The 22,346-nt window shown below is 35.2% G+C and overlaps 1 protein-coding gene across 6 annotated transcripts in view; it reads left to right on the forward strand.

The window, feature by feature from the left end:
* MINDY3 (MINDY lysine 48 deubiquitinase 3) overlaps positions 1-19,350 on the forward strand; it is a 47,419-nt gene extending 28,069 nt beyond the window's left edge. For 4 of the 6 annotated variants that reach the window (XM_015618217.2, XM_015618218.2, XM_015618219.3 and 1 more), the window contains 5 exons: positions 8,381-8,453; positions 9,261-9,333; positions 14,129-14,216; positions 17,320-17,391; positions 18,265-19,350. In XM_015618217.2, coding sequence (XP_015473703.1) covers positions 8,381-8,453; positions 9,261-9,333; positions 14,129-14,216; positions 17,320-17,391; positions 18,265-18,414 — 456 coding nt within the window. In that variant the 3' untranslated portion in view covers positions 18,415-19,350. Of the gene's footprint in view, positions 1-8,380; positions 8,454-9,260; positions 9,334-11,450; positions 12,048-14,128; positions 14,217-17,319; positions 17,392-17,518; positions 17,653-18,264 lie in introns of those variants that run through there. The other 2 variants (XM_033511824.1, XM_033511829.1) reach the window with 2 other exon arrangements.
* Positions 19,351-22,346: the final 2,996 nt, after the last annotated feature.

Raw genomic sequence — 22,346 nt, forward strand, 5'->3', positions numbered from 1 at the left:
TGTGGGAGAACTTGAACTTGTTACATCAGTCAGTGATTTTTCACACCAGCATTTATCAAGTGACTTGCAGATTTTGTCTAAATTTTTCGTTATAGTAAAGGAGATGTGATGCAACAATGTGTGGTGGCATCTTTGTTTCTAATGAAACCAGTTCATGACATCAATTTACCCAGAGTCTCGGTGGTTTTATTTTCTCTAAAGATAAAAAATCTGAAGCATTGTCATTTATGAAGTCTCTGGGGTTTGTTGGGTTTTTTTGGTGGGGTTATTTTTTGGTTTGGGTTTTGGGGGAGGAAGGCATGGTTTTGGTTGTTTGGGGTTTTTTATTTGATTAGAAATGTTGTTTTGGTTTTAAGTGTAGGTGGCTTTCATGAGAAACTTTAGCCATCATACAGTTTTTAGCATTGCTCAGGAGAAATACTTGTTTCATTTTATTTTCCTGTTTCCCACATTGTTTGAATGAGCAGCCAGCTCTTATAGCTGAAAGGAAATAGCAGATCTCCCTGTCTGCTCGTAATTTTGATGGTCTCTACTTCAGCTTTACAAAAAAACTTTTTAAATGCTGGAGAAGGCAAAGCCCCTGTGAGTTACTATACTTATTGAAAAGGATTTATCCTGAAATGTTACACATTTTGATACTGTTCTGTGCTAAGGTAGCACAGTACCTTGTGTGCTAAGGTGCTGACACTAGGCATGTTTCCACACCTAGATAAAATCTTGTAAAATGTGGGATGGAGAGTAGTTCTAGCAGTTCCAATAGAAACTTTCAATCCAGCAACATTTAGATATAAAAAATTGAAAATAAAGCACTACCACTTGTTGCATGAGATACTCTTTAAAATGAAGGAAGAATGAGAGAATAAATGACAGAGAACCAGTGCAATAAGAGAACCTTTTCTAGATCCGCAAATCAAAAATGAAAGAATTTCCCACAAACTGTTAAGCTCTCAATTTAGTATATTTGTAGCAGTACTTCTGAATCTGAAGACTTTCAAAGAAAATATGCCTAAGTAATGACCATGAATATCACATTAAACATTTTTAGGAAGAATGTCTCCTTAATAATTTCAAATCTATTTTAAATAGGAAGAATAGTTATTCCAGAGGTAATCCATCAATTTACTTCTCCAGTTTCCTAGTTTCCTTTACTGTGTATGCTCTGTTTACTTTCTGCTTGCTGAGTTCACATTTCAGTTGGTCATTTCATTCTTTTTTGTAGTATATGCAGAGTGGTTTGCAAGCAGTAAACACATCAGAGAAATTTCTAAATGCAATTTTGTAGTTTATAAGTCACTCTATTAAACTCTGAAAGTAGAGGTACTGGATAGAAACAAAGGCTGAGAACTTGTATTATTCTGTATCCCTTCAAGTGTGATACCAATTTTGCTTCCAGTTATATGTGATGCAGCAGACATTGGGCCTGAGTTAATCACATAATGGGTAAATAATTCTGGGTTTGAAATTTATAGATTAATAGACATACAGGCTCATTGTTAAAATACAGTTAATAGATAGAGTTTTTAATAATATTGAAGTGTTTAAAAATCAAATTGATATTCAACTAATTGTTGCATTAAAAAAATTGTAATTTCTAATCAAGTGAAAAGCAAAATACTGATGGCATTTTCCTTCATCATTTGCTTCTTCCACTAGTCTGGTGCCCTAGCCTTTCCACATACAACTCCCACTTAATTCTGCCACAATTGTTTCATTTTCATCTATATTAAGTAGCAAAGTATTGTTTATGCTATTGCTCAAGACACAGCCATCCATTGAGAACTTAACTGAAGTTTTCTTAAACATACCTTTTGTAATATGCCAGGCTCTTGTGTATTGTGTTACTTCTTTTTCCTCCTGGTCAGCAGGCACTAACATAATGCACTATGTTAGTGCATTAACTTCACACAATGCACTAATATTTACCACTGGAATTCTGCATTTGGTATGTGTTATATTTGCAGCTGTTGCAATTTGCTGGTAGTGTTCTGAAATTAGATACTGTTTATAAATATATTCTTGCATAATTGATTCACAGACCCCTTCCTTTTGTGGGTCATTGCTGTGGAATTGTATGGCACAACTTAGACTCCTCCAGTGCCTAATAGCTTCCAAGCTGTGAATGGGTTAATGGTTAGTTCACAGTAGATGCTGGCCTGAAAAGTAAAACTCTTTTCCATAAGCCTTTTTCTCATTTTTATATTTAATCTCTGGCTCTTTAGTATTCAAAGCGATTTTAAATTTTAGCTTTCTGGATGCATTTGGATATACTACTGTCCTTTTTATTTGAACTACTCTGGATAGTGGAGAAAGTATTATTACACCCTAAGCACTTTGTAGTTCATCCAGTATTTGTGAATAAACGGAGACGAGAAACATAAATTTCTTGCTTCCCTCAAAGGTCTTCTGAAGTCTTAACCCAAAAGCTATGCTTCAATAGATTTAGTGCATTTTTATATCTTGCTAGTTTACAAATCACACACAGTTAGGAAGACATTAGCTTTCTTAGTAGTTAATCTGGTATCAAGTGAAGAAGGGTGTTAGTTAAAAGCAGTAGAACACTCCTCTCCAGAAATTCTGTAAATGCAGTGCTATGCTCCAGTGTCCACACCACGCTTTGGCACAATGGTGTATTTATGGCAGAGATAAAGCAGAAGTAGAAGGTGCTGTTCATTTTAAGATGCATCCTCAGCACACGGAGACGGGAAAAATGTTGAGTTTAGTTTCCTTTTTCTTTTCCCCCCAACAGCTGCATGTATGTGTGATTGTCAAAGGTTATAAACCAGAGCAGGTCAGTAAATAAACCAATTTAAGACAGCAAACAGTATATTCATAATCAGGGGTTATCTACATGGAATCATTCCGGAAATGGAATTTTGAAAGAGAAATTTTGAGTCATTTCCACACAGAATGTTTTTTTTAGAGCCCTAAAAGCTAAACTACTGTCTTCCAAAATAGGGAATTTAATATGCTTATAGTAACTCAATGAAGAGAAGGCAAGTAAAATTAATAACTTCTCCACATATCCCATGTACCTTTACATGAGGTAAGAGGTGGAAATCATAAACCTTGATAGTGCTTTACAAAGCAACTTCCCATTTATTTTATCTTTTAATTGTAGCCTACTAACTGCATATTATTCATACCAGATAATGATACTGAGAATAATAAGACTTAGAATAGGGAATATAGTATTCATTGTGTGAGTGGTAGTTCCAGCTTACAAACTTATTTCCAACTGCCAGTTGTGCATTCTGTTTGACAAAATGACTCTCTATGAGTGGCTGTTAATACTTGCTTCCTTGCTATAAATACATGTTCTGCATGGAATCCGAGGGATTGTTCTTCCCCTTACAACTTTTCTTCCTGAGAAAATGTCCTGAAGTCATTAACGTAATACAGAACTTAGGAAATGGAGTTTTAAATATAGTTAGTGAATGCCTGTTGAAGATATTTTAAAGTGAAGTGTTCTTCAGTAAAGCAACAGGGAAATTATTTTGTGGCCATTTGTCTCTTTGTATGTTTTTTCTCCAAAATGTCTGAAGACCAGATGTTCTTTTGGAGCAGGGCACCATGTATCCTTGGAAGTGGAGGCTTACATTTTTTTTACTCTCTCTTCAGTCTGCTTTGTTCCCATGTTCCCAAACCCTTCTGGGATAGATGCAGGAACTAGAAACAGTAAATGAGACTCCCAACATGCCAACATATGCTTTAGTAATAAGAATATGCTTTAAAATAGTAACTGTTGTAGTCCTGTTCTGAAACTTTGTGCCAAGTTCTGCTTTTTACAAAACTCACACACTGCCTAATAAAGCTGTGATATGACAGACTGAACTTGTGTAGAAAATCTCCATCAGGATACTTTAGGTCATTTTATAAATGACAGGAACCTCCATGAAATCAATTTGGGTTGTTGTTGTTTGGTTGTTGTTTGTTCCACAAAACCTTTATACATGTGACAGCTGTGGAATCCCTGGGAACATAGGTTGAATCCAGATACAGCTTCGGATTTAATATAAGTACAGTCAAAAAAATCTTTAGCAACGAATTTCTAACTGCTTTTTAAAAAGCGTTGAAAAATAAGTTTTTCATCCATTTATTTACTCCTTTCATACTGATAGCAGTTTTGTTTTATACAAAACAAATAATATCTTTGACCTCTTTGGATAAGGCAGTTCTACTTTCAGGTTAGGGTATGTGAATGGAAATTGAAAGTCTATGTGTAAGGCTACAAATAGGGAGAAAAGGCAGGGACAGGGGCTGTGGAGGAGGGACCTTTGAACTCCTAGCAAAGGTGAAGCACATTTAGTGTATTTTAGATATTGCCTTCATTTTCTATTATTCTCTTCTAACATAAGAAGTTGCATGTGATTAGCTATGTCAGTAACATTCTTTTCTTTCTAAAACTGTAGCAACCTCATTTCAATATTTACGTACATTTTTTCCAGTGTTAGTTTGTTTCATGTAAAAAGCTTATGAAATCTTATGAAATTTTTGTGTTACAGGGAGCCCAATACCATTTTCCTGTACCAGTTTTTAGTTTAGGGTATCTTACATGTGTACTTCAAAAATAACTGTTACAAAAGGGCGCCAAAGTTGTCAAGAGACTGTGGTTTGAAAATATTGGAGCAGTGCAGATGTATTTAGAGAAGAAATTTGGTCACTGCCTATGTGTAGTTAAGAAAGCTCATGCAATTGGAGTGTAGTTAAATGGGCTTTACTTGTACAATATGGTGTTAATGAAAAAAATCACATGTTTTTTATTAATAAAAGAATAAAACATACTGTTTTTTATAGGAGCTCATTGCTCTATTCTGCTAGTTAGAATTGGCTACCTAAGATGATATACTTCAAATACAAACAGAAAGAGCAATACGGTTTTTATAATAAACTAAACTATGATGTTTGTGAATATTTAGTATTTTCTCTGTACATGTAGCAACATGTGCTTATAAAGATTTCCTGAAATACTGTTTACCAATACTAAATAACAGTGGATCACATGCCATTATTAATAAACTTTTTTTCTTCATTGCTTCACAGAGCTTGCGCATTTCACATGGGAAGCCGTAAAATATTACTGTTAATGAACCAGGCTAAGAATTGTCCTTTAGAAACACTTGGCATATTTGAGCTATAAAGTAATTGATCCAGTCTATTTTCAAAAACATTTCATCATTCTGGATTGAAGCAAGCCAGAGGGTTTTTGTCATTTCAAGAGGGAACTATATGGTTTAAGTGGGGAAACTGAATACTGTAAGCTGGTTTCCAACATTAAGTGCAGCTTTCAATATTGTGAGAACTGTATTTAGGAAGATTTAAATTTCTGCAGTACATCTTCACTGGTTTTAAACTTTGCTGTCAAATGTTCCTGACATACATGTTAATTTCCCCCTCCTTATTGTAATTCCCAAATAGAATTAGTATGTTAATATTCACCACTGCATTGCATAGCAATCACCTCATGTCTATAGGCTGAAATAGCATTAGATGTAGAAATAGTATTTAATACTAGATATTAATTTTTTTGCATGGGAAATGAGTAGCATGATATTAGAAGCTAAAGTTCATCTTGAGTGAATCATATTATGGAGTTTTTGGAAGTCATAAAGCATGGAATTTGTCTACTTCCAGCTCCTCATTGAGATGCTCTGTCTGGCATCCTGTTTCAACAATCATTTATGAGACTCCTGTTTCCTCTGTAAAATTGAAGTTTGGGCAATGGATTCAGAAATCAGCTAGAGAGATGGGAGTGAGTTTCAGACATCCCATCAACCTTGCTTTCTTAGGAAGCCATTTTGGAAAAGTTGATGCCTTGAAAGCCACTGATTATAGCATTGAAAAAATATACACCTTTCTCTTTAATACAAGACTGGATTAAATGAACTTCAGTTCTCCAGATGCTATTAAGTTACAGCAAGTTAAAAAGTTAATGAAAAATCAGTGTTTCTATATTGTTTCTAGCTAACTTTTTTAATAGAAAGTTAGTATTACAATATGCAATTCTTCCACATATCACTCAATAGTGGTAGTGTACAACCATAAAGCAGTTCATATGCAAGCTTTCATTTTTCAGGGCAATGGGTCTTTCAGGGTGTGATTTTTTGTAAAAATTCTTAGCCAGGATTTCAGTGTGGCTTAGCCATTATGTTCTACTTTGGATTTGTAGAATTAAAAGTTTGGGAATGTTTTCATTAAAACTTATGAAGATATTTTTTGCCTCTGAGGCTAAACATGGGATCTTAAAATAAACTGGTAATTCTGATGAGAATAACTTTTGAAAGTAATATAAAATGACATGTTTGTGTATCACAAGAGCCAATGAGTGAAACATGATTTTTAGGACATGTTGTACTTGGTATTGGAAATAATTATTGTAATTAACTGTTTCTGAGATTCCCTTATATGGAACGTTCACTGCATGGGTTACATCAAAATACAATTCATAAGGCTGGGGTGGGGAATCTGTTTTGGCACATATGGTGAAATATCAGCTTGGGCAGCTGAAATATGTTTTTGTTAGATGTTTATCACATTTTCAGCTTTATTGCATGAAGGGGCTATGGTATTTTTTTCCCCCAGATACAAATATATGGACTCATTGAACTTTTAAGACAACTTTAACATTATCTGCATACTGGAAATGAATGACATGATAAGTTAAGAGGTTGTATGGGATTTGTATGTAAAGGATCTTGCATTTTAAACTTTTTATAGGACAACGACCTCAGTGGAAAGTTAGAATTATTTTACAGGTTAGAGAGGTTGGGTTTTTGGTCATCTCTCAGGCAGACTTCTCTAAGTTTCCATCTGAAGCTACTTTCTTAGAGTATCAGTAAATCACATTTAGTGAATAAAAAATTTTAATATGTAACAATACGGAGGCTTTTCCATATTTGAAAATTTTTTGGAATGCGAGAGAATTTTCAATATGACTAATGCATTTAGTGACTTCATCTCTAAGTTCTTCCCATGTATACATACATGAACTGAAAAACTAAGGACCTGGAAAATTAAAATGCTAACACACTATTTGCAGTTGGACTATCAAAAAACATTGTTGGCAGTTGCAGAAGACTTGCTTTGAAGAATCTGTCTGGCGTCACATGAAACTGGAAAGTACTACATTAACAAGATGATTTGTGGGTAGGGAGGACAACACAAATGATAGTCTTGATTCTTGGATTACATTAAGATTGTGTGGAAGGAACTGCATACTCGTAAACCAAAGTAGAACTATGTAGTTTACATTTGAAATTATATGTCTATGCCATTGGAAGTTACTTTATGTCCTTACATACCATTGGAAATTCTAAGAGTTCTCCCTTGTTACGTGGCTTTGTGAGCTGCTGATTTGTTAATAAGAAACTACCACTAAAATATCCGTTCTTCAGAGTTAAGCCCTGAATATTGAAATCACTAATCATCTTGTTGCTGATAAGCTCTATATGCTGTGGCATCATTAATTTTAAACTGAGAAATATTTGCACAAGTTTGTTGTAATACACTGTGATAATGAAATCTATTCCTGCTTAGTATGTTTTTGTATTCCAAATTATTTAAGAGTTGGTCACATATTACAAAATTTCACAGTGTATGTATGTGCCTTATATAATAAGTGTTTATATTATTATAAAATATAAGTTACACCCATTATGACATGGTATGTGCACAACAACTGCATGACTTCATACATTATTTGGCATCATGAAACTGACTGTGTTGAGCTAATATAGTCTTCTTGTCTGAAAGCACTTTAAAGGATTTTAGAACATACATAAACATGAAGATAAACTGTTAAAATATTGGTTTCCTGTAAATGTTCTAGTTATGATTCATTTATAAAATCAGTGGAAAATTTTTCATTAAACAGTGAATTTGTTTCTGTTCAGACATATTTATGGATCCTTAAAATTACATTATTGTTATACTGAATTAATATAAAAATCTAGCATTTATATTTCCGCTACATAAAACAAGCAGTTTTCAAGTTGTTCTCATCAGGAGAGATGAGCAGGATGAAGGAACTCCTCCCAAATTAGTTTCTTTTGTGTGCTTTCCCACTTGGAGCTCTTGAGTACAAATGACTGGGATTGTAGTTTCCAATTAGCTTTTGTGCCACAATATCCACATGAAAAGACTTGCATAAAATTTGTCTAGAAGTTTGTGGAATAATCTTTAGTGTATTTCTTGATTGTTTTATGTCACTATTAGCAAAATTGCCAAATTACTTTAACTTTTCCTCTCTTGTATTGAAATTTTCATTAATTTAGGTTCCAACTGGGTGTAGTATGGCTAAATATTTTCTTAGAAATCTGTATCTGAAGTAAGAATATTTTGTAAGTTTTCTTTGTGGATTTGTTTATTTTTTTTCACCCCACAGGACATGGCCCTTGTTGCTCCTGAAGCACCTTCAGAACAAGCAAGAAGAGTTTTCCAGACATATGACCCTGAGGGTAAGGGCTGTACTTTATTCTGAAATAAGATTTTTTTAATAGAAATGTGCTCACTAAGAGAGGAATGAAATGCCTAGTCCTTCAGAAATGTTCAGTACAGGAATTAATCTACAAGTAACTTTGAGCACCCTGGTCTGGAAGGTTGCCCTGGCACGGCAGGCAGGTTAGAACTAGGTGGTCTTTAAGGTCTCTTCTAACCCAAACTATTCCATAATTCTATGAAGAAATTATCTGAGAATTCTGCAGTAAGAGAAATTGTGCAATAGTAAGGGGAGTTTTTAAAATAGATGGTTTTTAACCTTGTTATGTTCTTTGTAATTAACATAAAGTTTAAATAAAATTTATTTCTCCTATTTCAAATTTTCATAAAACAACTGATCTGATATGATTCATTCTTCATGAGATTTTGTTCTTGAATGTATGCAGCATACACAGAAAATTTTCTTATGTTTTAGAAAACAGAGGATGTCTGGCTTTCAGGTACTATTTTAACTAATCAGAAGGGGAAAAAGGTACAGTTATTATCCCAAGGTACCTAGTGGAGAACTCTTTATAAAGATTGAATTCTTTGCAAGTATTAAGCCTCTAAGTGTATGAGTGATAAATGCAGTTTCTGTATTGCACTTTTTATTTTTTTTTTTAAAGTGTGAGAGAAGCATTTGAAAGCTCCTTGCCTTCTAGAACCCCACCATCTGCTTGCAAATTTTACAGATAAAGATACATTGTATTTGTATTTTTAAGTGAAATTTGTTCTCCTGGAAAGCATTTTGTTTCTTTTCCTCACAAGAAACTTTGCTACTTCTTCAGATAATGGGTTTATACCTGACACACTGCTAGAAGATGTAATGAAGGCTCTGGACCTTGTTTCAGATCCTGAATAGTAAGTATAATAAAATTTAAATACTGCAGAAGTATCAATTAATGACATTAATTATCATTTAAGGCTTTATTTTTTCTTCAGTTTCCCTCATATATGTTATAATTTTGGGTTGGTTTTGGTTTTTTTTCCTAGTTTGGAAATTTTTTCCTAGTTTAGATTCTGGGCACAAAGTGTTATTTTGAAATGTTAAGCTTTAAATTAAATGGGAGGAATTAAAGTTGTCTCTAATTTTGATAGTGATAACTAGAAGCAATAAAAACCCCTCACACCTACTGCATTACTATATATTAAGGAGATAGCCAGGATTGTATTTCTATATATTAATGTGGGTGAAATGGTGCAACAGTAGAGCTGAACAGTCAAGGTATTCAGAGGCAAGTTTGGTTTACCACTGGATCTTTCTGCAGAGTTGGAAGCTGAAACTGCTTCAGTTACAGTTTGTTTCCAGCCCTCAGGACCTAGTAGTGTTTATAATTGCCATTTATTTTCAGAAATAACACATTGATTCCCAGGATTAGAGTTAAAACTCAAATGTTTTAGCTCTAATATGGGCAGACAAGACTAATACCAAGTGACAGCAGTTAACCTTCAGTGTCAAAACTTACCTTGTTTTGTGAATAATACTTAACCCAGAAAAGGAGAGCTGAGCACTTGTAGTTTTTTACTGTTCCAAAAGTTGCTCCTGCTCTCTTGTAAACAATTGGTCTAGTTTAGTTGGATCAAAGCTGGAATGACTGTGGAGACTGCAAGTTTACTTACCATAGCCATCTGAAATTGAATTGAGCATATTTTCCATACTTCCAAAGGTTTACAGTGTAATGAAGTTTACTGAGCTCATGTTCATATTATGACAATAAGTGGTGAAATCTGAAAAAGACTTTTTTTTAAAGGAGAGGAAAGAAAACAAGCCATCATTTAATAGGTCTGAGAAGATTTCTTTTGCCTTTTTGTTCTGCTGTCTCAATAAATCTGGAGAAATCCTTTCTTCATTCAGTGCTTTTTCCATTTGGCTGTTTGTCTTTCAGGGCATTTGTGGCATAGTCCTGTTCTATTTTATTGTGCATAGCACATAAAATATAAATTGATGTATGAAGAGCCAGTCAAAAGACCTGTTGTGTTGAAAAAGCTATGATCAAACCATGGAATATGCAGTCTTAAATCATCTCCTCTTACATAAATATAATGCCTAATGCTATTATCTTGAGAACCTCCTCTCTCTGGGTTCTAGACAGTCTGTCTTTTTAGTGTGGAACACAAGTATAAATAACATATTTCAAACTTCATACAGGCTTTTTTGCTTGTGTTTTGTTTGTTCTTAAGGAAAATTAAATGCCTTGCTTCCAAATGTGCTATTTAAATTTGTGACTGTCTAATCCAAAGCTTTAAGTTTCTCAGAATGTATAAAGATCAGACCTGACTAAAATTTTAGAACTGTAGAGGGGAAAACTCTGTAGAGCAGACATGAATTAACAAGGTGACTTAGCCAGTACTGCATGCCATCACATGTGTTTTTAGTAAAATTTTCTAATCTTTCAGTAAATGTATCTGAGAAGCCACCTGTCTCATTTGTTTTTTCTGTTTCTAAAAACCATTTGATGCCCTTTAGGGCACCAATTTGAGCACATCTCAATGTTAATGTAGGTTTAACTTGCTTAAACTGTTTTATACTCTCTATTTGATCAGTAGTGGAGGCTTTTGTCCCCACACACTTCTCATCCATAACAGCACAAGGACCATCAGCCCAACACTCGTAATCTCTTCAGTTCAGGTGCCAAGCTTTGTGCTGAGGAAACTGAAGCACAAGCACACACATGTTCAGTAGCTCTGCTGTGGTACCAGTAACATTGAAAACTCTTAATGATTTGCTGAAGGAAAAAACCTCATTTGAAACATAGCACAGTCCAAGTTTATTAGATCTACCTTTCTGCTTAGCTGATTGAATTTAGTACATAAGCCAGATTTAAAAACTTATGTGGTGCTGTATTTTTAAACAGTTCTTATATTTCTTTAGTGAGTATATACCTTGCTTTAATTTTATTATATAATTTTAAGTGCATTTTAAAAATTATCTGTTATGGTTCTGTTTGCAAACACAGTGTTTTGCAACTCTATTGCAGCATTTCAAGAATTTGGGCACGTTTCAAACAGCCACTGAAATAGCCAAAATTTTGTACCAGTGAGAATGAGGAATAGAAGGATTGAAGTCCAGTATCTTGCAAATCCTCAGTCATGGTTTCACTTGAATAGTGATTTTTTTTTTAAATAATAAATGAGCATAGTTTATAGGATACCACATTCAGTGTTACGAATTTTACAATTCTTCTTCCAAGGACCTTAACAGATCCACTCTCTTAAGATTTGCATAACACATCCTATGTGTGTTGAGGGAGAAACAAAAAGAATCCAAATAATTTACTACTAGTTCTGTTAGCACCAAGAAAGGAAGTTACTTAAAGATGAAGAAACAGAAGTGGTAGCCAAAAGGACAAAATGCTTCTGTGCAACAATCAAAAAGACCTTGGAACCTATACCTTCCACCCACAGCCCTCAAGAAAAGAAACCTGGTTGGTGTTTAAAGGCCTAAGTAATAAAAGAAGCATCTATGAGAAACTAGAAGTGCATCTTCTGAAAGAAAAACATAGCGTGTACATTAAAAAAAGGGAAGAATCTGAATTTATGGAATGTTAAATGTAAATAAAGCAAACAAAAACTAATAGTATTCTTCTGAGCCCATCAGTGCCAAGAGGCTTGCAAGAGGTTTGTAGTTTTGATAGATGATTCCCAATGTTTTAAAAATATTCAAAGTTAATTAAAAAATTGCAGTGAGATCTTTATATTCTGGATGGGAGGAGTTGTCATCACTGGAGAACATTACAGAGTGGTTCTGTACTTAAGCCTTTTAATGGGTGATCAGAGTAACTAAGATTCTGAAGTGTCAAAATAAGTAAAAAAACTCAACATCCTGAAGAAACATTAGAATGTCATTGCTGAACTATTTAAAGGTACCGACTACTGTGAACTGCGCTGGTACCAAATAGTATAGGAATGAGAAAGGTGACAAATGAACATCAGGACTTAGAAAAGGATTTGAAGGCCAGTCTAGGGGAAATTCACATGTAAATATTTCATGTGCAGACATGGAATAGGAAGGAACTTTTTTTGTAAATAAATAATTGGTTGAAGAATAAAAATGTCACTTTTTCTTAATGGAGGAAGATAATTAGAAGACTTTTGCAGGAATTTGTATTAAGCCTGTGAGTTTTGTTATTTTACCAGCAAGGATTTGACAGTAGGGATTTGTACGATTGTTGGTGATAAAAATGTGTTTGAGATGTTAAAAAAAAAGAAAGTGTAAAAGCAGCAGAAGTTACTAAAAGGTAAAGGAACAGAGAAGTGTCAATAAAGTAAATGTAGATTGGTTGCTCAGGGGATAAAGCAATGCTGACTTCACATACACATTGTTGGTCTGTGAACTAGATATTACTGGTCAGGAAACAGATCTCTAGATTTAAACTCATAGTGACAGACATATGGAGAAGAATTCATAGGAGTTATGTCATGGAATAAATGCCCAATGCTTCACTCCATCTTGGAAAATTAATATTGTAGAAAGGTATCAGGAAGGCAGTAAGGCTAATTAATGATACAGAATGCCATTAGTGTAAGGAAAAGCTAGGTTAGGACTGTTTGACCTGGAAAAGATGGACAACCATTAACACAGTAGATAAGCAGTGACTGTTAATTGCTTCACACAGTACATCAAACTGAATCAGGTGACAGGTTCAAAACAGAGAAGACATTTATTCCCAGAATCCATAGTTTAATTCTAACTTTTTGAGTGGAGTTTATTAAGAGCCAGAAATACAGATGAGTTCAAAGCCAATTAGGCACATGCATGGAAAGAAAAATATATATCTTTGTGTTTTAGATACTGCCTGTCACTGAAGATGTCTTTGAGCAGCAGACTGCTGGAAGTGGGGAGGGTAAACTAAAGATGTGTGTTTGCCCTGTTGTTCTCTATCGTAAGCATCCACTACTGACCAGTGTCAGGAACAGGATACTGGGCAAGACGCTCTGTTGGTTTGACCCAATGAGGACATTCTTGTGGACGGTACAACTTGTAACTCAAGCAGAGGGCTAGGTAGATGCAAATAGATACAGTCTGCTGCCTGTAGAAGTGCATTGCTTAAATAGATATATAGTCTTATAACTGACCTTCGTTTGCAGTGACCTGAAATTAGACCGTAGTCATGCAGTAAGGCTTCCAGATTAGTATTGTTAGTATTTCCATTGTTTGTTGGTTCTGGCTTCTTTGATGCCAAATACGTGATATAAATAAGAAATGTATCTGTTAAATGTAATTTTATTTAAGCGTACTTAGAAAATCTTGGAAGGTTTTCAAATCTTTGTTTAAAAACAGGTTATTTGGCAGTGACAGAGCTATATTTGAAAGATGACTGGTTTTTGTATCTTTAAAGAATGCTTACAAGACAGCAAAATGCTTTTTAGGCTGTAAACCTGGTTTTAGATTATATGAGTTTCAAATTATTTTGCCATATATGGTGGTGCTTCAGAATTATCTGTTATTTTAAATTAAATAAGTGATTACTTTTTACTTAAAAATAACCATGTTTTGGCAACTTGCATGCCATTCTGGTGCAGTTGTCACTTACGATTAAAAATAGAATAGTATTGCTATACTTGGCAGTCAGTACTGTGGTAGAACAGCATAACTTAGTCATGCAAGAATAAAAGTGTCATACTCATACTTTTATATTTAATGTTTTTATCTTAGTGTAAACCTCATGAAGACCAAATTAGACCCAGAAGGACTAGGCATCATACTACTGGGTCCCTTTCTGCAAGAATTTTTCCCTGAGCAGGTAATCAATATAGTTTTATTGCTGCAGAGCACTGTCTGTTCTGTTTGTCTTTGAGATTCATTAAAAACTTTCAAGAGTATCACAAGAGCAATTTTTAGTAAGTATTGCATTCATTCAACTCAGCTGATCATCAGATAACTTCTGTTTTCCACTATAAATGGTAGACTTCTGTTTTCTGTAACATCCATGATTTTGTCAGCTTTACACTGTAAGAAGACTCCATTGTTTTAAATTTATCTTCAGGAATTATATAATAATTTTGTGTATGATATTAAATTGTTTCCTTACTGAGAAAGTTCATCTGAGTTTGGTTTTTCTGAGAATAAATGACTATACTGGTTTTATCAATAATTAAAACTTGCTTGCAAATGGGAAAAGGTCGCAAACAGGAGAAGGTTGCAGACATATTTAAAACTATTTTTATGTGCATTTCTTGATAATGTAAAAGTTTTTGACACTTGAACAAAAAAGTCATGATAGACTTAGGTTTAGCATATGTGGAAGCCAGGGTATTGGAAAATTATTTTCAAACTCTTAGTTCATTCCATATGTTTTTTGAGACTGCACCACTACTGAGAGGCAGGTGTTAACCTAGCACTGCTGTCCTCTTTTCCCTTTGCCTTGGACCACATTTTCCTGTTCTCACTCTGCCTCCCTGACACCAGAAGCCTCTTTAAAGAGATTTTTGGTAAACCAGAGCAGGGAGTTGGTCTGGATAAGAGGTCTCATTCCATGGGCAATGCACATGCTTATATTGACAAAAGAGAGCAGGTTTACCTGGGGATAGAAGGATAGGCTGGTGGAAGCAGGAGAAGGGCTTAGAAATGCTTTTTAGCTTAATGTGTCACTGAAATTGTGTGCCTTAATTTTTACAGTCAAGGAAATGTGAAACTGATGGGTTTAAATGCCTTCAGCAAGATTCTTTTTTTGTTATGATTGTGCAGCACTGGGTATAGATAGCATTGTGTACTATGAAACATAGTCAGTCAGAAGATGCTGGAATTGCACTGCCAAAGGTGGTAGGGACTAAATGTATCATTCAGAGGCTTTCATCATCTGGAGGAAAGAGGAGTTAGTGTTCATTTTCTTTGGCCTTTTAGAGTAATATCTACACTGTATTTTTGTTTCTTCTTCCTTTTATTTGTTTATACAGAAGTGGAAATGTATGTACAATTGATATAATGATATAAATATAATTTATTCATTACTATTACATTTGCAAATCTGGAAGACTCCACTGCTTCATTTTAGGCCCCAGATGCTTAGAATGAAGTTCATTATGCCAAAGAACATCCTCCTTAATTGGCTGTGCCTAAACTATCGGGTACCATGGACCATAGGGTGGTGGAGGAGAAAAGAGCCATTGTATGGGGCTGCTGCCTCTCTTGCCTGTCATAAGGGCATTATTGACTGAAGAAGGGAAAAACAAAGAATAGTACAATCATGTGCAGAGTCCTGCCTTGGTCACCTTGGTGGAGGAACTCTGCCTCCTGTCAAGTTGGAGACCCCAAGTCAGTGCTGTCTGTCAAGTGCTAATTCCCTGCTACATGTGATTCTCACCAAGCAGTTTTGCCTGTCCTGTTAAAAATTCACTGGCTGTAGTAAAAAACATGGAATTGTTACTGCCTTGTGAGTCCTATTTGAACAATCAGCATGGATTGGAACTATGTTTTTTCAATCTGTCTGTACTCTGTGGATCAGGTAGCAGTAGCCCTTAACCATACTGACACCTTGCTCAGAATTCTTTCTGAAAGTGAAATTCTGCAGAAATGAAGATTAATGTCTTTCTTTCAAATACTGTGAGAAAATAGCAGATACCAGTGATGGTTGGAATTGTTGATGTTAATATTTGAGCATAGAGCTGTGGCTCAGGAAACCCAGATTTGATTCCTTCGCTGAGAATATTCAAACCCCTATTCTTACACTCCTAGCAAGTACTCAGCTCCACCTCAAAAACTGGAAGGAATCTCAGCTTTCCTTCTGAAAGCTGTTGGCTTAGAAAAAAATTATTCAAAGCTATTCAGCCTGACACCTTACTATTTAGGGCAGACACCTGGAGAGGGGCTGCGAGCGCCCCCCCCCCCTTTTTTTTTTTTAAAACAATAACTGACAATAACTGCACAAAATTCTTAACTTCCATGAGACATGAACTAGGAAACAGCATTTTTTTCCCTTCTGGGTGGGCAACTTCCTCAGGGAAATGAATGATCTATTTCTTTCCAGGAAGGCTTAATTTTATTTATTTCTGTGAAGCAACTTCTGTAAGCAGAGTTGCTTCTTATCTTCCCTTTCACCACCCTCCCTCCACTGAATAGCCTGGATGGCTGTGAGAGACACATAGAGAGATAGAGCTTGTGAATCATTAAAGAGTAGAAAAATTAATGAGGGTTTTTGTAATCTGATGGATATCCTGTAACCTGAGCAGTTTTATTCTCGTTCCAGCCTTTACTTCCATGTGCTCAAAAAAAAGGGATAAATTTTTTTTTGGAGCCTGGTCCGGTAGGCATAAAAGAGCTGATACTACACCTGACGTGTGTTTCCTGTTTCAGTGAAATCCAAAGCTTTCAGTCCTCTTAGGAGTACAGCATTTAAACACCTAGAATGTTAAAGATCACCCAGAGCCACTACCTTTGCTGGTTGGACCTTGGCAGAATTAGTGTCTTCAAAGGAAGTGAAGTATATGGGAGTATTACCCTTTTAGCTCTCAGATGGAGGGCCAGAGATTGCATCTGGTCCTTAGTAAAAAACTTCGTGGCATCCAAACTGTCATGAATAAACATGCATGCAACTACTGAATAAGGTGTCTGACATTAGAAATTAGGATGGATTCTCCATGGTCAGTGCTGAAGTTGTAGTTCAAAGTGTCCAAGTAAATGCAGAAAATCTTGACTCGCTCTTGGGAACATTACTCATTAATTTACTGACATTTGGTTGTTTATTTCTGATAAGAAAGGTAAAATGAAGATTTTGTCACCTAAAAGAAATGGTACTTTTTAACAGTTTTCTTGAGTCTTCCTGGTGGAATGCATCTGTCTAGTTATAAATAGTAGAGAATCAAGGCACAATGGATGTCATGTGAAATTAACTATCTTTTTTCTATTAGGACTCCAGGGTTTCAGAGTCATTCACTGTTTACCATTACAATGGACTGAAGCAATCTAATTATAATGAAAAGGTAAGTTTACAGTTAAGCCCTAATAACTGTCACTAAGCAAAACTGAATATAGTTACAGGCAAAATACTCTAACTGGAAATAGACTTTTTACAAAACTATTATTTTGATGATTTCATTTCAAAATTAGGTATTTGGAATTGGAAACTTCTTTGTGCTCCTAATCATATTTGAGCTACTATACTGGATTGCTTGGCCAGACCACATCTCTGAAACTCTGCATTTTGAAAAGAACACTTCTCACACCTACCTGTCATAAGAGGGGTATGAACTGTAAGGGACAGTGGAGCTATAACATACACAAAGTGCAACTTCTAGAAGTAATTCTACATCTGAGTTAGGTTGTTGAGAATTTTTTGTGAATTTTTTTTAGTAGTCCAGGCTTGCATCAAAAAAAATCAGTTGTTGTTTTTTTTTTTTTTTTGAACCATTTACTGAGAAAACAAATATGACCTGTTTCATTTTCAGTGTTCTTGAAAAAAGAGGTATACCAGACAAAATATGACTGATTCTAACTTCCTGAAGGAGAATTTAGAGTAAGAGACTGTAAGGCATTAAGAGACATAAGGAACAAGAATGACTTAAGTAAGACTTCTTCTGGAAAATATACCTACTCAGTCTTTGGAATAGCTTGTAGTTAAGTCCTTAAAATTACCTGTGTGAAATCTGCAGCTGCTCCATACCTCAGAATGTAAGCAGAAACATTCAAAGATTAGGGTTTTTCTATTTCATACTTCCATTTCATTAAAACAAGAATTATGTAAAACTTAACAGGTTTAATGTGTATCATAACAAATTCTCTCCTGACCTGGTGAAAGTAATCATCTTCTCTTTCAGTTTTTGAACAGGCTGACAGAGTTGGGTTTATTTTGACAGGTCATGTATGTAGAAGGCACAGCAGTTGTCATGGGCTTTGAAGAACCAATGCTGCAGACCGACGACACTCCCGTGAAACGCTGCTTGCAGACCAAATGGCCGTACATAGAACTGCTCTGGACCACAGATCGCTCTCCTTCCCTAAACTGATGTGTTGTCCATGAACAACATCCAGCTGGCAGATCCTCCAGTGGGGATACTGAATTGGAATTTGCTTGGGGAGTGGTATACTTTGACTGTGTGAAGTTATACACTGGTATCATTGAGGAATTGTAAATAATGATTACAAACACTTTTTCAGTGTTAATTGGAATATTTAATTTTTTAATCAGATTGATTTCTATTATAATAGTTTGTCTTTTTTGGCCACTGTAGTACTGTTAATGTGAGTTATCCAAAAAAAAAAGAAAGAAGCCTACTTATAAAGTCTTACCATTATTTTGCCATCTCATGAAGATTTGAAAAATTCTGATATTGCAGAATCTGCATATTAGATGTCAGATCTTTAAAACATGAAACATATTCAGCTTTCTCAGAATCATATAGGCATGTTTTATTATTTAAATTATATTAGCTTACATTACAGTACCATAATGTGTGGACTAGACTGGCCTTTGCACTGGATATGTTTTAATGAGTTTAAATTTTCTGCAGTTTTTCCTAAAATCTAATTTTACCTAAAGAGCTTGCACAATGTGACATAAATATGATACATTTTTAGGAATAAGTATAATTCTTAAATACTTTTTCTTGGCAGTTGTATATTACTGTGGCTTAGTTATTGGGCATGTTAAAAGTGAACAGAAAATCTGAGGAAAAATAGATATATTAATATTTATTTGAATTTATATAAAAGAAATGTAAAAAATGCAGAAAGAATTTCTTGTTCTATAATCTAAACTATTCAAAACTTACAATATTGCCAAATACCTCTTCTTAATTTGTCCAAACAGCAGTGTAAGCCAGCATTACTGTATGTGTTAAGTGCATGAGAACATCTGTTACTACATTATTATATTCCTTTATTTATTATCAACTTCTTAGCCCTAAAATAAAATCTTTTCCTTTAATCATATATTACTTAAATTTTGGTTTATTTGGACTTATTTGCTGCTTCTCTGAGATGATGAAAAGGGACCACAGATTTAGAAATGTCAGCTTTCAAGTTGAATGCATCCTGGGTGGGGAAAAGCTCATGCTAAAAGGTAATTTCGTAGCTTCTGGAATTACCATGACCATTCCTTACTGCAGACTGACAGCAGAGTATCTTAGTGTTAAGAGAGTGGGTTTTTTAGATTTCTTTTTCTGAAAAAAAATAATTCCTTTGCAGATAACAATGATTTGAAAGGGTTCCTTAATTTGTCTTAGGACTCACTTTACTTAAAACACAAGTATTCTGTCTTGCAGTATGGGTTTGACATTAAACTTGTGCAACAGTGGTATTACTGCTGAAAAATACAGATAAATTAAGAGAATCTGCTTGTCAAATGTGGAACTTCTCAAAACAAACTTAAGCTTGATAGGTATTTGTTTTAGCTGGTTTTGCACATTTAAGATAAATGTCTTTAGCCTTCCAGATACTGATACCTTGGGAAGATTCACTTTTCTTGCTTTTTCTCTTGAATTCTGGTGTCTGTCCTTGGCTTATACAATAGTATCTCACACCAGATTTTGCACTGAATCATAGCTTGAATCTGTTAGAATATGCTTTTTTTTTTACCCCACACTCTCATAAAATTGATATTCTGTCTCACAGGGAAAAAAAAAATATTAGAAGCCAAGCTGATGTGAGATCTGTCTTTAAGCGTTAGTCTGGATTAAAACTTCTGCTGTACTCTAGGGACATTTAGCTGATGATGGTGTGATATAAGAAACCTTATTCCTGTGTCTTTTTTCCTTCCTATTGCCTAGTTGTTAAAGGCCTGGATTCTGGTTTACTTCACTTATTTTTGGATTACAGAGGCTAACAGTGCTTTATGGCATTTAGACAGCTCATCTGAGAGCCTCAACCAAGTGAACCTTTCTGGCCTTTCTTCCATGATGGGAGAGGTTCTGCCCTTATGGAAATTCACTTTTTGTCCCCTAAAAGAATGTGGTTATTTAGATGTCAGAACATGCAGGACATTAACGTTTGCTACATTGGTTTGCTTTCATAGAAAAAAATGTCTAGAAGCCTGTATACAGGTTGTTCTGCTCTAAGTGCTGCCTATGAATGTACGTATATATTGCAGTTTGTGAACTGATGCCTAGTCAGTAAAATCAGAGCAATCTGTAGGATTAAATACATGCTGTAAGTAACCAGAGCAGATTGGTAATGCTGATTGCAAGAAAACATGTGAGCTAAATATGCAATTAAATGACATTTTGATTCATACTCTAGGGGTTTTTACATACTGCAGAGTTGTTCAATTTTAATTGCTAAGGAAAGGTCAGTATCTTCTGGGAGACAACTACTGTCCTAGCTGACAACATGGTGCAGTTAGCATGATGTTGCACAGTTGGTCTGGAAAACAGGCTTTTCCTTCCAATGTCTCAAAACCCTTTGAGACAGAAAATTATTCAAGATACATGATGGTGTCTTCTTGCTTTAAATTCACTTTCATAAAAAAAGGTGTGTGGGGGAGGAGGCTCCTGGGGTCAACTGCTGGGTAAATGGTAAAAGAAATTATTCCCATTTCAGTGTATACTCAGGTTCACAGTCAGCTCCAAATAAGTTATCTAAGTAAATAATGGAAAGACTGCTTCTAGTGCTTCATGTTAGCCCAGATGAGTTATATATGAAGGCTAACAAATACATATTTGCTTTGTTGAAGTCTGAACTGCTAAAGGTAAGCAGCCAGTACGAACCCAAATGTAAATATCCTTATTAGAATCCACACAAAAGGCCCTTTAAAACAGTGAATCTCTTAAGTACACGCTAGGCATTTTGGATTTTGGATACTTCTGTCGAAGTTTTGTTCCTTCAGACAGTTACAATTTATGCTTATCTGGTTATCTCTATATGCTTTCTCTTATCTCTTCAGTTCTTGTGTGGATGAGTTTAGGTCAAAGAAGTCCAAGATGGTCCTTGATGGAGCAGGCAAGTGTGGGAGTCAAAATTCATTGGGGGAGAGGAATGGCTGTCTACACATCAGTTTCCAAGCAGAAACAAGAACCTCCCTTAGTGCAATCCACTAATTTGTTGTGATGAGTGTCTGCAGTGGGGCTGTGGACACCTACTCTGGATGCTCCTGCTTGCAAGCAAGGCTGCTCAGCACAAAACATCCAGCATGTTCTGGAGAGCACCTTCAGCTTCCTGTGGCTGTGCCAGCTCTGTTGCTGCAGCTCTGCTGCTGGCAATAGCCAGAGGTGCAGTGGGAACGCTGCATCCACAGCTTCCTCTGCAGAATCCCATCCTTTGGGGTCTCACACACAGTCTCTGCTTTCACCAGCATGTTGTATTGGCTCATTAGACTCCACTGTACATTGATTTTGTGTCATTACACTAGTCAATACCTGTAACTAATGAAAAATAAGTATTTCCAGGAGATCTCTTGAAAATAAACTGATTTTTCTGTAGACTATATTCTTTGATTGATAGATGATTTAATCTGCTCAATCTAAAATTAGCTTTAATGCTTTTCATGTAGGAGTCCTAAGATTTTTAATTTGGACAATGTTCACAAAGGTAAGGTTCAAAGAGAAATGCTGAACATCTTTTGTTAGCATGTCATCCGGGATTCAGATCCCACAAACTCACTCTCTTTGTAAATGCCTGGTCATATCCTCATTTTATCCTCTTGTGGCACGATAGTCAATACAAAATACACTTCATGTAGTTGCTCCAGCTACAGTTCAGGAGAAGGCTTCTGGCCTACAGAAACAAAACTAGGAAACAATTGAAAGGAAAGTAAGTTTTCCTGTGGGAATTGGACATTTCAGCTTCTGTACTTCCATATTTTGAAAAGATTTAACAGTAAAATTATGACTAAGTTTGATAAGATGCATGTTAAAAGTCCATATGATTCTTGGAAATACTTGTTCCTCTGCTAGCAGGTTCATTACTAAGTAATAGCATAAATAACATCAAAACTCTGTTAATG

The sequence above is a fragment of the Parus major genome, chromosome 2 (genome assembly GCF_001522545.3).
Source record: "Parus major isolate Abel chromosome 2, Parus_major1.1, whole genome shotgun sequence".
NCBI lineage: Eukaryota > Metazoa > Chordata > Aves > Passeriformes > Paridae > Parus > Parus major.